The 15,372-nt window shown below is 38.5% G+C and overlaps 1 protein-coding gene across 1 annotated transcript; it reads left to right on the top strand.

Annotated features, from left to right (window-relative positions):
* The first annotated feature begins 12,873 nt into the window (after positions 1 to 12,873).
* LOC149173262 (uncharacterized) lies at positions 12,874 to 13,371 on the top strand. Its single transcript, XM_089426636.1, has one exon. The coding sequence runs from the start codon at positions 12,874 to 12,876 to the stop codon at positions 13,369 to 13,371; it is 498 nt and encodes a 165-aa protein (XP_089282762.1).
* Positions 13,372 to 15,372: the final 2,001 nt, after the last annotated feature.

Raw genomic sequence — 15,372 nt, 5'->3', positions numbered from 1 at the left:
GAAAATTTGGGCAAGTGTGTTAATCTCGTTGGCAATCTTATAATTTCTCCTTTAAAAAAAAAGGTACTTGCGATGAACCTAAGAAGCTCACCATTTATGGACTCTGTATTGACTAAAGGTGCCTCAGTAATTTGTTTGATTCGACAGATACTCTTTTAGCCAGAGATAGTTTTGATGAGATGGGTGCCAGAACTTGGTCTATTGTAGATGCTATTACTGAGTTTATATGACTGTATATGCACTGGTTATACTTTGGAGTTAAATATGTGATTTGGTTTCAATAAATTTTATATGTGCATTGAAGACAAATTTATGTCAGTAGAAGAGTCACAGTTGTAGGAGCGGCTCTGAGTTTGAACAAATTTATGCCATTCAAAGAGTGAAGTCAGCAAATAAAAAGATATTCCAGTGGGAACACATATTGGTATTTTGGCATTCTTTTATTTTTGTTTGCAGCAGGTGTTGAGATATAAAAGTTTTCAATAAGAACCAATCTGCATTGTCTAGTTTGTTGGCTCCTTGAAAATTTTGAGAAAGAAAGAATTATAGTGTTGAATGAATACTTAAGTTGCTTCATGGTATGCTTCAAGACTCTCTTGGACTCCTATAAAGCAATTCAAGTTGATCTGGTTGCAACATCTTTGAATTCTACCTGTTGCTTCGTATGGCACACTGGTCAATTGGTGCACATTTATAGAGGATATTGTTGTGTATTTGTATTGTGAGTGGGTGTTACATTTCCACATTGGGTCATAGTTGTGATCAGTTTTTAAAAGGTGTAATTTTGAAAATGGAGAATATGGCTCAAATTACTGAAGTATTAGAATTCTTGAAAACTTTGATGCATTCTACTGATCATGATACAGTGAAAATTAGTAAGAACACTCTCAGTGATATTAAAACCTATCTGCAGTATACACTAGAAAAGGTAGAATTTTTGGAGCTTGAATCTCAGCTTCAGCAAGAAGAATTAAAACAGAGGAGTCATCATTCTGAACATGTTTCTATTCAAAACATTGAAATAGACTCCCATAAGTAGCAAGTTGATTCAGATCCAGTGCTCATTTTAGAAGCAGATTTGCATGCAGATGCAGAAGTTTAGTTTGCACTTCCCAAGACCATCATCAAAACTTGGGAACAGCTTGTCCACGACAAGCACAGAACTGGTCTTGGATATGACAAGGACGTGTCCTTTCATATTCTAGACTACTCCAAACCAATCCAATTTCAAAGTGCTGGATTTTTTCAGGACGGTTCATCTTCACCTGCTCCTCATGACAGTTCACCTTCAGCTGTTTCAGATTCTGGTTCTCTTCCACAACAGCCAAAATAGATTGTGAAATGCCAACACTGTGCCCAAGTTGGCCATTTGAAAGATCATTGTTTTGATCTTCATCCATGTAAACACCGTCATAAAACCAGTCATTCTTCAAACATATGCTTCAGAAACAAGCCTACTACAAGAACAAAGATTCATCTTGGATGGATCGCTTCTTGGCAATGGGCATCAACAGCCAAGAAGATATTTCAATCACATGTCATAACTTGTTCAAGAGTATTGAACAATCTTGCAGTTGAGTTTTCTCCATCATCTCACCTTGTATCTAACAGGGGGGGGGGAATGATGGTCATCTACAAGCTTCAAAGCCACATCAAGCGAGCCTGAGCCACAACCTGCCATACCAGATTCAGAGTTGTAGCCAGAGACAAAGATGCCCCTGAGCATGCCTTCAGTTTGTGACACCTCTTCAATAGAAATGGGGACACTTCCTCTAGCAGAAGACTTCATCTTCTTGTCGATTTCGGAAGAGTTCCAGGAATTGCATTAAGCATTCCAGAGTTGTTGGTCATCCTTAAACTATCACAGGTTGAGACTTCCCTTTTCAAGTTGAAGTTCTCCCTTTTATGCGGGGTGAGACCTCCCTTTCATGGTTGAAGGTTTCCCTCTTCAAAACATCAGGAACACTTCCTCTAGCAGAAGACTTGAGCTTCATGCCAGAATTGGAAGAGTTCTGGGAACTGCACTAAGCGTTCCAGTGTTGGTGGTCATCCTTAAACCACAACCCTTTATACCAACATTTCAGAGAGCACATTCATCCTAGTACTGCCATGCATTTTTTCACATTTTGTATTGCAGCTCTCTTCTTGGACTCATTCATAACCCTTCAGATTAAGGGGGGGAATTTTGGACACCTAATCCTCTAAGGGTTAGTGTGGAAGCTAAATAGACTAGAGGAGTCCAAGAGACCACCTGGAATATGAATCCAAGGGTCACACCATGTACTATAAATGTATATCATTTGTTAATAATAAATGCACTCTCCTGTTTATCTTTCCCATGTTGTTGTTGCCATGTGTGTGTTTAACAGATCTCATTTGATGGATAGAAGACTACCTTGAAACTTTCCTAATGATGTTGTCTATGACGCATCACTGCACCATTATATGATGACACGAGATGATACACTCATTTCTGGATACTACATGGTGACATTATGATCCTATGATGATGATGAAGTCAAACAATGAAGAAGCCAAACAAGAGAAACCATATTGTCCTAATCATTTTCTACACTAAATAATTCAAGGACAGTCACAAAGAAAAATAATTTTTCCAACCTTGGAGGAAACCTTTCAACATGGGACCTAGACCATCTGAAAGAAGACTTTTTCCTCTTTTCAATGAGCCCTTATTTGTCCCAAAACCCCTAGTAGTTTATGAGATATCGAATTTTCAAGTTAAAAAATATATTTCTGATAGAGAGCCGACTTAGACTTACACATTCATGTCGGCCTACCTGCAGAGGGACGTGTCCCTTCATTTGGAAGACGAAATCACTATTAATACAAGTCTTAACACTCATTTCATGCAAGAAATTTCGGTGAAAGACACAGATAAAAAAAGGTAATTCAGTCAAACAAAGGAGATAATATTTAGATCTGAGGTTTCTTAATATATTAGTGTGGGTTCTAGGATTATATCTAAACAAGAATATAGACCTTGAGAGCATACGTTTTAGGAAAAAATCCATAGATCTTTGAATACTGAAATTTCGGCCTGAGATAGACCTCAGAACAGTCCTCAAATCTTTGTAATTTCGGCCTCTCTGTGGCCAGCAAAAATCAGATCTGTAATAGCAGCCCTGTGATGACTGAATTTCAGTCCTAAAGAAGAGTCTCTATTGCACAGATAATTTTAGACCTGTGTTGGACTTCGATTGCAGATTTAGTGACATTTGGACAGAGAAATTTTTGAGTAGCAGACCTACAATTTTGGGCTTGAACCTCGAAGTTTTTTTTAGTGCAGAGCAAACCTCAGAGCAGCAGACTTGTAACACTACAGTAAAACTAGACCGAGTTGAAGGAAAATTGTGGAGTTATCTTACAGTGTTTAAGACATACTTGAATTTCTTTTGGAAGACGCAGACCTTAGTTGAAAGGTTAAAACAAGTGTTTAAGCAGTTCCCATTTGAGAAACATCTCTTGAAGAATATTTGTGGAGAAGCCTTAGAGCATGAAATCTTGAGGATTGTATTGAGAGTGCCTTAGAGCAGCTTTGAAGGCACCTTGGAACTCTTTGTATGACATCTTAAAGCAGTATTGAAGTACCTTGAAATCCTTTACTGGGATAGCCCTTAGAAAATCTCTTGTGCAGATTTAAAACCTTGTTAGTGCAGACTTGAGAGCAGCTTCTTGTATCAAATCTTGGGGAGTACCTTGGAGCAGCTCAAACATCGCTTTGGAAGACCTTCTTTAAGCATTGTTTGAAAACTTGTGTTGAAGCATTATCTTGAAGACTATTTTGGAACCTTGTAGATCTTGAAGAGCAGTTGGAGCTGATCTTGAGCATACCTTAAAGAGTCATCTAGAACCTTATTGAAGACATCTTGTTGAAAAGCTTTAGCTGATCTTGGAGGCATTATTGGAGACCATGATGAGTTGAAGTCATCATGAGGTGACCTTGGAAAAAGCATTTGGGTAAGATGAAGAGTAGTGGTGATACCTTCTAAGAGATCAATGAAGCGAACAAAGTTCCTTCTACAGATTAATTACTCCAAAATACTTGGAATATCAAGATATCCATGAGGATACAAATGTTATATTAAATATGAATAAAAAATGAATGTTTACAATGAGAACGAGAGGCTTGCTTATATACCACGCAAGTGTCTCTTCATGAAGAGTCATGTCTCATTTAGACATGCCTCTTCAACCTAATTACTAATTAACTAATAATTATTTATGCTTATTATCATTTATATTATTTTAAATTATTTATATATATTTTATTCGTTACATTGCCTCCTTCCTCAAAGAGCTTTGTCCTCAAAGCTTGTTGATGAAAAAAGGTTTGATCTCTTTTTTGGCTTCAAACGTCTTTCTCTCTCGGAATAGTCATCCTTGTTGATACAAGTTGATATGATCCTCTTAGTGACAAACAAAATTGTCACATTGAGATGGGATCAAACCATCCGAGATTAATCTTCTGCATAGTATTTTGATCACTAGAATTTTGTAACGACTCGTCAGCATAAGACTGGATTGAGGTTACATCACTATTATATGGAACATCAGTTTGTTGTTTCTGGTCTGAATGGTAGGGATACGTAGCATGGTTGTTTGGTCTACTCTCATGATTCGGATGGCGATAGGGAACTTTACTTTCCCTTATTGGGCATGTGCCAATTTTTAGATTTTCTTCTGGCAAAGATGTCATTGAGTTGGTTATGAAACATTCACTGGAGATGTTCATTGGCTCAACTGCAACATCTAAGTGTGTCATTTCTTTAACTGACTTGTCTTTTTGAGTTGTCATATTCACTCGATCGGTATTTGTTTTTTTGTCATCAACTTGAATTCCTACATTTGATGCTTCTTTCTCGATAAGTTGTTGTACCTTATTTTCTAATGACTTCTTATCCTTCTTAAGTTTCTTAATTTGTGACAGCAATTTTTCTCGCTATGGTTTTTAAATCGAGAAACGTTTTCATTTTTGTCAACATTACCTTTTTACCTTCTTGAGACATTATTTTTTAAATATCTGAGATATCTCCTGGTGTTACTGAATTTGGTTTTAGTGTAAAATCTTGGAAAAATATTTTCTTCTTCTTGTAAGAAAATGTTAAAAACTTCTTCTTTGTATTTAGAATAAAGGAACCTAGAGTTTCCATCCAAGGTAAACCCAAAACAATGTCACTATCGTTAAAACATAAGGTTTTCACGGTGAATTGTGAGGTAAAAGTATAATCTCCAATATTTAGGTGTAAATTGCTTATATCGTATTGTTTGCCAAAAATATTTGTTTCAACTATATTTGATTCGGGAATCACCAATTGGTTAGAACATTTAGGACTAACATAATTACTTCTTTCAGCAAGGACAGATAGAAATTATGATGTCTCTTCCTAGGAGTGATCCTTTGATTTTAAATAGTGTGTAAACACATGTACTAAAGGTTTCAGGAAACCTTTCATTACTAGCCTCCATTTTTGCCTTTTCTATATATATATTTTTCCAAATATTTCCCCCTTTTATATATATATATATATATATATATATATATATATATAACTTACTTTCTTTCTTCTTCCTTTATTTTTTATATATCTTTTTCAAATATTCTCTTTTAATGTGGATTGTTAAAAACTTGAATACCCTTTTATTAAAATAATAAATTGGTCCCTTTTTTTATACTTAATTACTCCCTTGATAAATTTTTAGTGTCACCCCACTTAATAAATATAAAGGTCACGTCTTTTCATATGACACGGTCACGATGTTAAAATACCATGGGCTATTACCATGGGTTGTTTTTAAAACCTCCGTTAAAAATGTTTTCCACATAAAAAGTAAAACATATTCCTTTTGTTTTTTGTTTTTTTTTTTTACTTTTTAAAATACCATGGGTTGTTTTTAAAACCACGGGCTTATCCACTTAAAAGTTTAAATATACTTGGAAAGATTCCCTCTTCTTTATTATGCACTTATTTTATTATTTTCTTTTTTTGAATTTGGTTTTTTTCTATTTTTTTTTATCTTTTTTTTTATATGATTTTTTTTTAAATTAATAACCTTTTTGTTATATATATATATATATATATATATATATATATATATATAGCCAAAGGCATGGTAGCGAGACAGAGAAACCCCAAATATTTAGCGAAACGCTTGAACTACAACAGCAATAATTTTGATGAAGAGTCGATAGCCAAAGACTTGGATCGGAGAACGAGCTTTGTGCATCGGTTAAACAACCTAGAGGACCGAACTCCTCTGATACCAAATGAAGCGAACAAAATTCCTTCTACAGATTAATTACTCCAAAAGACTTGGAATATCAAGATATCGATGAGGATACAAATATTATATTAAATATGAATAAAAAATTAATGTTTGCAATGAGAATGAGAGGCTTGCTTATATACCACGCAAGTGTCTCTTCATGAAGAGTCATGTCTCATTTAGACATGCCTCTTCAACCTAATTACAAATTAACTAATAATTATTTATGTTTATTATCATTTATATTATTTTACATTATTTATATATATATTATTCGTTACAATCAAGGTTGTCATTGTTGATGTGATGTGGAGACTAAAGTGAAGGGATAGCTAAAGCTTGACAGGGCTCGTTGAAGAAGACATTGGAAGTTGTGATGTATAACCAAATACATCTTGATGAAGTAAACTAAGGGTTGGAGCCCTAGAGGTTGGAGCCTCGAAAAAACAAGTTTGGTGCCTTGAAGGATAGGTTTGGAGCCCTAGAGGATTGGAGTCCTCACGAAACCAAGTCAAAGCCTTAACCAAATATAGGGTTGGAGCCCCGGAATTGACAAGGTTGGAGCCTTGGAAGTCCAAGTTGGTGCTTGGAAAATACAGGTTGGAGCCTGGGAGATTGAAGATCGGTGTCTTCATCTAGGGTTGGAGCCCTACATATATAGTACTTGATTTATTGAAGAAATTAATAAAAGCATTTATTCTTATTGTTGTTCATTTTGTGTTCTAAAGATAAATGATCTAACTGGCAAAAGTAACAATTGAAAAGGAATATTGATTCACCCCCCCTCTCAGTATTTCCAAGACACACATCATTATGTAGAGTTGATTTTGTGTTGATCTATTAAACTTGAGCATGAATTCCTTTATCCATGTTTTCCAATAAATCTTCATAAAGCTCAGCATATTTGTCCACATCAATTTGCAATTCTTGAAGGCCTTGATCATGGAGTTTTGCAAATGTAGAACCAAGATTAATCTCTTTTTGACAATAGTACATTTTTCACTATTTTTCATATTGCGATTAAAATGGAGTTGCAAGGGTGAATCAAAATATCTTGATAGATGTTTGCTTCACCCTACAAGCATTAACTTTAAAATTCAATGAAGAACTAGGGCTTCATTCTTCCAATGGAGTCGCCAATAATGATATGTCAATATGTCATATGGAGAACAAAACACACGTCCTGTGTCCGCGACAACGACGCCAAAAATGTTATAGCTCAAACTAGCAAGGGTTCCTATATAGAGCAACGACTAGGCCGAGGGTAACAATGGAGCGATAGCCCACTGTCACCTCAGCTAAGGCTCCTTACTCTTTGCGGATTTTCTCTGATGGGAGGACACCCAGTATATGAGGAATCACAATGATGAATATGTCAATGAAAGGATGATGGATGATTCCCAAGGCCTATTCACAAGAAAGACTCAATTAGATAGGTTTCTTTCTTTATAATCAAGGTGATAGACTCTCTAGGAAGGGCTAAGAGGGCTTTTGAGGTTAGGGTTTTAGAATATGTCTTATCAAGGAAGCCCCTAGTCTCAAAAGGCCTTATGGATTCTTGGTTTCTAAGTGATCTTTGTGGAATTGAAGTCAACAAGTTGTGGGACCACAAAGGGCCAAGTGAACCCAAAATTAGGTTGAGGATATGAAGTTTATCAACCAAGGATGTACTTGACCTAATTAGGGAAGGAAAGGGGATCAAGGAAAGAGTCTTATTTTGAGGATTTAATGTTATTATCCCAATGAGGTCACTAGCCAATGGGAAACCAAGGGCAAGAATTGATCTTCGAGCTAGGGCTTGAAATATCTCAAGATTCCACAGTCGGAATTTCGTGAAATTTGGATGGCTTCTAGAGGACACAACAGCGCAGTTGTGGGCAAGAGATCGAATTCGTTGGATGGCTAAATCGTGAGAAAAGTGATGCCCTATGTGATCTATGATGGCTAGGCTTAGAAAAAGAGGGAGAGGTGAGAGAAATTAGCTTTAAAAGTGATCACCTATGGAGGATTAGTGTCTTTTTCTTTGGGAGAGATGGAGTCAAGGAGAATTTATGGTTTGGAAAGAGTTCGCCCAATCAAGGAGGACTTCAAGCAACTTCGCATGGCATTAGGGCATGAGAGCAGTTGCTTCAAGAAATTTATACTTCGATTTGAAATAATTAATGACTTGTTTAGATGTATTTAACACATATTATCTCTAGAAACATTCACCCATTCATACATGGCATTTGACATGATGCAACGTTATAAAAAATCACAATTTCCACTACTTCATATAGAAAAGCAGTAAATTTTTACACTTGTATAGCGAAAATCCGAGCAACATTCATGTGACGCAGTAAATAACAAGAATAAGCATGAAAAAGAATCACTTACATGTATAAAGAGTATATCCAATCATCAAATTATGCCAATAATGAAGCCCCAAGACAAGAGAGAGAGATCCAAACATCAAAATTCATCCATAATCATCCAAACTCGTCCTCCAAAAGAGATAGCGAAAATAGCACAAGAGCTAATATCCCAATCCAAGTGATGATGAATGAGAGAGAATGCCTTTCTTCTATTTATACAATCCTATAAGGGATTCAAATGGCCTAATTTGGACTAATAATTCCCCTAAAATAAAATAATGTTCATAATAAAAATACTTTTGGTGACAAGCCCACCAAAATAGCTCAATAACATAAGAATAAGCATCTCAAGAGGGCAGAATGCTCAATATAGTGAGTCCCCGGGCTTTTAAGGAGGCAAAATGAAGTACAAGGGGTTATGTGATGTGAAAATGGACTCCAAACATAGTGGACAAGGGGTTGGCCCCTTGTTTTCCAAGCAAGAACCTGTGGTGCTCCCAACTAGGTGTGGGGGCACAATGACATCCTCATGGGTCTTCAAGTGCATCGAAAGTGCTTGTAGACCATTTGTAAGGGCTAGGATGATGAAATAAGCCCTCCCTCCATAGCGGGAGACATCCTATGTACCTTGGAACATCTGCCAAGTGTACGGTACAAGTGTGGAGTTGGCTAGGCATGGTGAACCAAGTGCATCATCCTAATCTAAAAGGTGGAACAAAAACAATCAATGAGTGGTGTTGGGGAAACATGAAGTACTCTCTTCTGTGGTGGAGGCCCATGGATCTCAACGCTCACCCTACAAGTTCCAATGTGGCCCTCTCGAGGGCTAGGACCCTGTATATGGAGACTAAGCACCAAATGGAAATCCGCCTGCAATCCTGCATAAGATCCAATGCGTCCCCTTGTCTTCCAATACAACAAACCATTGGAATAATCAAGAAAAAGAGTTTACAAGTCATGGAATCAATGGGGCACTTCATGGTGGCATGCCCTTCCATACTGGGCTTTGGCATGTACAAGTGTCTCCAAGCTCAATAGGGGGTTAATCAAGGACCCTATTAGGCAGTTTCAACCTTTAAAGGGGGGCGACATGTCCATGGTACATCCCTCAAGTGGAAAATCATGTAGTGATGGAATGAAGTGGGGATCAAGGGAATCATCGAGACTACATGTCATGGTACAAGGGTAGTTATTATAAGGGAAGCCCACACCTAGGGATATGAGTGTAGGAGGGAGAAAATCGTGGTACATGAGTTACCCCAGATTTTGTTTTTTCACCCTTCTTCATATGCCTTTTGCCTTTGATTGATTTTTCTTCATAACTGCTCGGGGCTCCAGGAGATTAGAGTGTGACGTGTAGTCTATAGCAGTGTATAACGCCTTAAGGTGGGGCAGTTCATCTCCCACCAGGAGTTGGGACAATCATGGGCTCCTTAATGATGGAGGGGGGCTCATCTAGGGCTTATAGGAACCAAGGTGATGGCCATGGATAAGGGGTAGAGCTCATGTTTTGCTTTTGTTCATGTGTTAAATTTGTATGTCCCGGTCATCTTTTGAATTTTGTGGCCAAATTATGGTTTTTCTTTTCATTTTCGCGGCATCAACCTCTGAGGCTTCGTTCCAAACCCGACCCAAGGTGTGGACAAGGAGAGGGGAAGGCTAACCCTATGTGGACCCGAATGGGGAAGGAGATGAATGGGGTTAAAATGAGCGGAAGGGGGGTGATATATGTGGTGTCAGGAAGCGGGACCCCGCAACCAAGATCGAGATTTCCCAAGTAGTGACAACCCTAAACTAGTGGCCAATAAAGAAGATCCCACGGGACTAGGATACAAGGTTAACCACTAAATCGGGCAATGGAGACAAGAATATACACCTAGCCCACTCTCTTTGTCAAATCCCCCCACCAATCCATGCCCAAAAGTGTCCATGACAAGTAAGGAAATTTACTCAACTATACCAATGAAAATTCATACCTTTGGGTTTATGAGGCCCACTTTCAAATATACAATCATAACAAGTGGGCAAGAGACCACATGGTTGGCTCGGGTGGTGGAGAAAATGGCACATCGAGCTATCTGGTGGTTGCAAGAGGTTGTTGGTTGCCGACTGAGGACCATCTAGGAGAAAAAATTTCTCCTATATACACTAGCCACATGTGGTGGGTAACAGGACCTTTCGCGTGTACATAGACTACAAGGCCCTAAACAAGAAGACATTGAAGAACAAGTACCCAATTCCCCACGTCGATGAGCTAATGGATGAGCTTAAAGGAGCTAAGTACCTCCCTAAGATAGATTTGCGCTCGGGATACCCCCAAATTTAGATGAGGGAGCAGGACATCCCAAAGATTGTGTTATGTTGCCACTACGAACACTTTGAGTTCTTGGTGATGCCCTTTGGGCTAACCAATGCACTAGCAGTCTTGCATGAACCATGTATTCCACAAGCAGTTGCGTCGATATGTTTTGGTTTTCTTCGATGATATTTTGATATACAGCAGGACATGGGAGGAGCACCTCCAGCACTTGGAGGAGGCACTGTGCATTCTGGAGGAGCAGCAGTTGTATGCTGTGAGTTTGGGCTAATAGAAATGTTGTATCTTGGACATGTGATAGGGGAGGATGGAGTACGTGTGCATCAGGAGAATATCAGGGCCATCCTGGATTGGCCTACACCCAGGAACATGGCAGAGTTACGGGGATTCTTGGGCATATGCACATATTACAGGAGATTTGTTAAGGGGTTTTCCCAGCTAGCAACACCCCTCACTGATCTGACGAAGAAGGGATATTTCGAGTGGATAGACGTTGCAAAGGAGGCCTTTGAGCGCCTCAAGAGGGTGATGAGTAGTTGTCATGTTTTGGCCCTACCATATTTTTCACAGCCTTTTGTTCTGGAGTGTGATGCATCGGGAGAGGGAGTTAGGGCGGTTCTGACACAGGGAGACCATCTGATAGCATTTGAGAACCGAAAACTACAGCCATATGAGAGATTTTACTCCATTTATGATAAGGATATGCTAGTGGTTATGCATGCATTGCCCAAGTTCTAGGAGTACTTATTGGGAAACAGGTTCAAGGTGAACACTGACAACAACGATATTTGATTCTTCTTAGAGCATAAGACCCTTCAGGGGAGGCAACAAAAATGGGTCAGCAAGATCCAAGCATACAATTTCAAGATTGAGTATGTCAAGGGCAAGCAACACATAGTGGTTGATGCACTATCACGAAGGTCCGCGACACTCTCATTGATGGATATCACGCAGGACTGGACGACGCAGTTGTTGGTAGAGTACTCCAAGGATCGAGAGGCATGTGAGATCTTGGATGGTACTTATGGGGATGACAGGTATCGAGTGATGGATGAGATCATCTACTACAAGGACAGGATCTACTTGGTACCAAGCTCATAGTTGAAGGGGAAGATCATGCATGCAATTCATGACTCACCTTTGGCGTGGCATCAGGGGTTCTACAAGACATACAGAGCTATTAGGGAGCACTTCACTTGGCAAGGTCTTAAGGAGGATGTCCTGAGGCATGTTCAGGGGTGTGACGTTTACCAAAGGAACAAGGGAGAACATATACACCCGGCCAGTGTACTACAACCTCTTTCTATTTCGGAGAGGAAATGGGAGAGAATCTCGATGGACTTCATTACAGGGTTGTCAGCAGTACAGGGACGAAATGGCATTTACGTGGTTGTTGACAGGTTGACAAAATTCACCCACTTTTTTTCCATTCCAGTCAAGTACTTAGCTTCGTAGGTAGTTGAGTTATTCTTCCAGGAGGTGTTCAGATTGCATGGGCTACCTAAGACGATTGTTAGTGATAGGTATAACAGACTCATGGGAATATTTTGGAAGGATATATTTCACCTTATGGGCACCGAGCTTAACCCTAGCACAAGTTACCACCCCTAGACAGACAAACAAACGGAGATAGTAAATAAGTGGTTGGAGGGCTACCTGCGCAATTGTGTGACCGAACAACAAAGAGTGTGGGTGAAGTGGCTACACATCAAGGAGTACTGCTACAACACCACCTATCACATGTCCTGGGTATGTCACCCTTTCGTGCTTTATATGGTTATGATGCGCTAACGTTTGTTGATATGGTCTTTGGAGATAGAAAGGCCCCAAGGGCCAAGGATTGGATACAGGAGAGTCAATATATTCTTAGAGCCCTCAAAGATAACTTGCAGACTACTCAAAACTAGCAAAAGTTGTATGCAGAAAAGGGGGAGAGTTGAGCGACATTTTGAGGTGGGTGACTTGGTTTTTCTACGACTCCGGCCATACAAGCAATCCATGCTGAAGCAGAAGGGAGTTGAAAAGTTCAAACCATGCTTTTATGGACCATACAAGTTGATCAAGCGAGTAGGAGAGGTAGCATATGAGTTGGAGCTTCCACCAGGAAGCAGGGTACACAATGTTTTTCATGTGTCTTTCATGAAAAAGGCTTTGGGTCGGCGGGTGACAGGTACTACAGAGTTATCACCCATGGATGATGAGGGGCACTTAGTTTTGGAACCGGAAGCTATCTTACAGGAAAGGGAAAGGAAACTCAAAAGCAGGACAGTGAGGGAGTTCCTTGTTAAATGGAAGGACTTACCTGAAGAGGATGCCACATGGGAAGGAGAGCAAAGTTTGCAGAACCCAACATTACAGTTGCTTGAGGAAAAACAACATTTGGGAGGGGAGGATTACCACGTCCCCAACAAATAATTTTCTAAGAAGAATTCACAATTTTGCAATTTTGATACTTGATAAATGTTTTGGCATTTGAGCTTTAGGAAAAGGGGGTATGGAGGCATAAATTAATTTTTGAAAACGGGAAGAAGACCAACTTAGGAGAAATGGAAAAAGTAAAATGTTGGTGGGTTGTGGGGACCAACCAAAAGGAAAATCAAGCCCCTTGGAGAAATTCGAACTACAAGGGAATGGGGGCAAAAGAGGGGAGTTTGAACTAGTGGGCCTACAAGGAGGAGAAGGGCAACAATTATAAATAGAAGAAAACTCATTTTTGGGGTTCCTTGATTGTGTATTTTCAGACTTAGAGTTTGCTTGAGTTGTTTATCCAAGTCAACCAGTGTTGCTTAGCACAGGGATTTCCAAGCGGAAAATCTCAACTCTCTTTTGGTGAACTAAGAGTGTCACCCTAGGAGATAATTTGGAGCTAATTGGAGGATCGATTTCCAGCTATTGTGAGCCAGAGCTTGGAAGAGAGGATTCCAGGGGAGAGGCACTTGAATAAATTGCAGATATTTTCCTTGAGGGAGAGTGAGCCACTTAGGTGATTTGCAAAGCTAGAGATTCTTGCTTTTGAGAGAGCCAAATATGTCATTTCTAGGGCCTACATAGGGGCCTTTCTGGGCACAATCGCATCACAAGGATTCAGCGAGATTTTGAGCCAGAGTGGTGTAGGAATTTCACACACAATTCCAGGACTATTTTTGTAGAGAATTTCCAGCCATTTGAGGGAGGGTTTAAAGCAGAAGTGCAGCAATTTCTGGCTGGGACGCAGGGCCAGCAATTGGAGGAATTCGCACTAATTTTGGGCAATTTCTGGCAATCGGAATCAGCCCAAAAGATTTATGGGTTTGGGTGGTTGGGGGTTGAGGAGCTTAACTCTAATTTTATAAAAAAATTGGAGCAGATTTGAGGCCCCAAATCACAATTTGCCTTAAGTAGCAGTAGCATTAATTTTCTGAGCTGAGTGTACAGCGAGTTGTGACAATTTTAGCGAGGAGTTACTCTCAAATTCACCTGGGTTTTGCATGCTTGTTGTAGCAAGCCTAGGTGCACTCATTCCATCCCATTTTATACTCAAATTGACATTGAAAATACAATAAAATGGCTCGGAATTATTATTTTTTCTCAATGGTCTTCTGATTGTATTTGCATGTGTGGAGTTACATATTTTCATGTCATATTTAATTGTTGTAGCTTAGTTCAGGTCTTGATATTCACTGTATTTCTCTAGTTAGAACATTACATTGCACTTCATGAGAAGGTTTTATCTATAGTCTCTAATACTTCTTTGTAATGAAGGCTTCTTCGCATGGTGTTAATGCTAGTCAATGAAATTGTTCAACATTATGATTAGTGGGAAGAAAAAGACAAATCCATCCATAGTTTGCATTATCAATATGAATCTTGTCAAAGAACTAACTAAAATAATTAAAAAAAAAAAAAAAAAGATTCTACTAGTATTCCTGGTATTCCAAAGAAGTATAACATGAATGTTAATAGGTGAGCTCTACATATTAATAAATGAAATTAAAACTTGATACATTAATATTTATCAAAAACTCGTTATAAATTAGGGAATAAGGAAGAGATGCTTGACACAATCCATCCATAGTTTGCATTATCAATATGAATCTTGTCAAAGAACTAACTAAAATAATTTTAAAAAAAAGATTCTACTAGTATTCCTGGTATTCCAAAGAAGTATAACATGAATGCTAATGAATGTTAATAGGTGAACTCTACATATTAATAAATGAAATTAAAACTTGATACATTAATATTTATCAAAAACTCGTTATAAATTAGGGAATAAGGAAGAGATGTTTGACACATTTATATATATATATATATATATATATATATATATATATATATATATATATATATATATATATATATATATTGATTGATTGGTCTCGTGCACTCTTAGCTACCCGTAAACAATATTCTCCCAAGTTTGGGAAATGTATTAAG

This window comes from Pinus tabuliformis, chromosome 4_2 (assembly GCF_031772625.1).
Source record: "Pinus tabuliformis cultivar Carrire ecotype Pingquan chromosome 4_2, CPIR1, whole genome shotgun sequence".
Taxonomy (NCBI): Eukaryota; Viridiplantae; Streptophyta; class Pinopsida; order Pinales; family Pinaceae; genus Pinus; species Pinus tabuliformis.
The sequence above is the reverse complement of the archived record's forward strand: the minus strand, read 5'-3'. Positions and strand labels throughout refer to the sequence as shown.

Excerpts from the sequence above, each read along its gene's own strand:
- LOC149173262 (XM_089426636.1), top strand. The coding sequence starts at position 12,874 with ATGCAGAAAAGGGGGAGAGTTGAGCGACATTTTGAGGTGGGTGACTTG.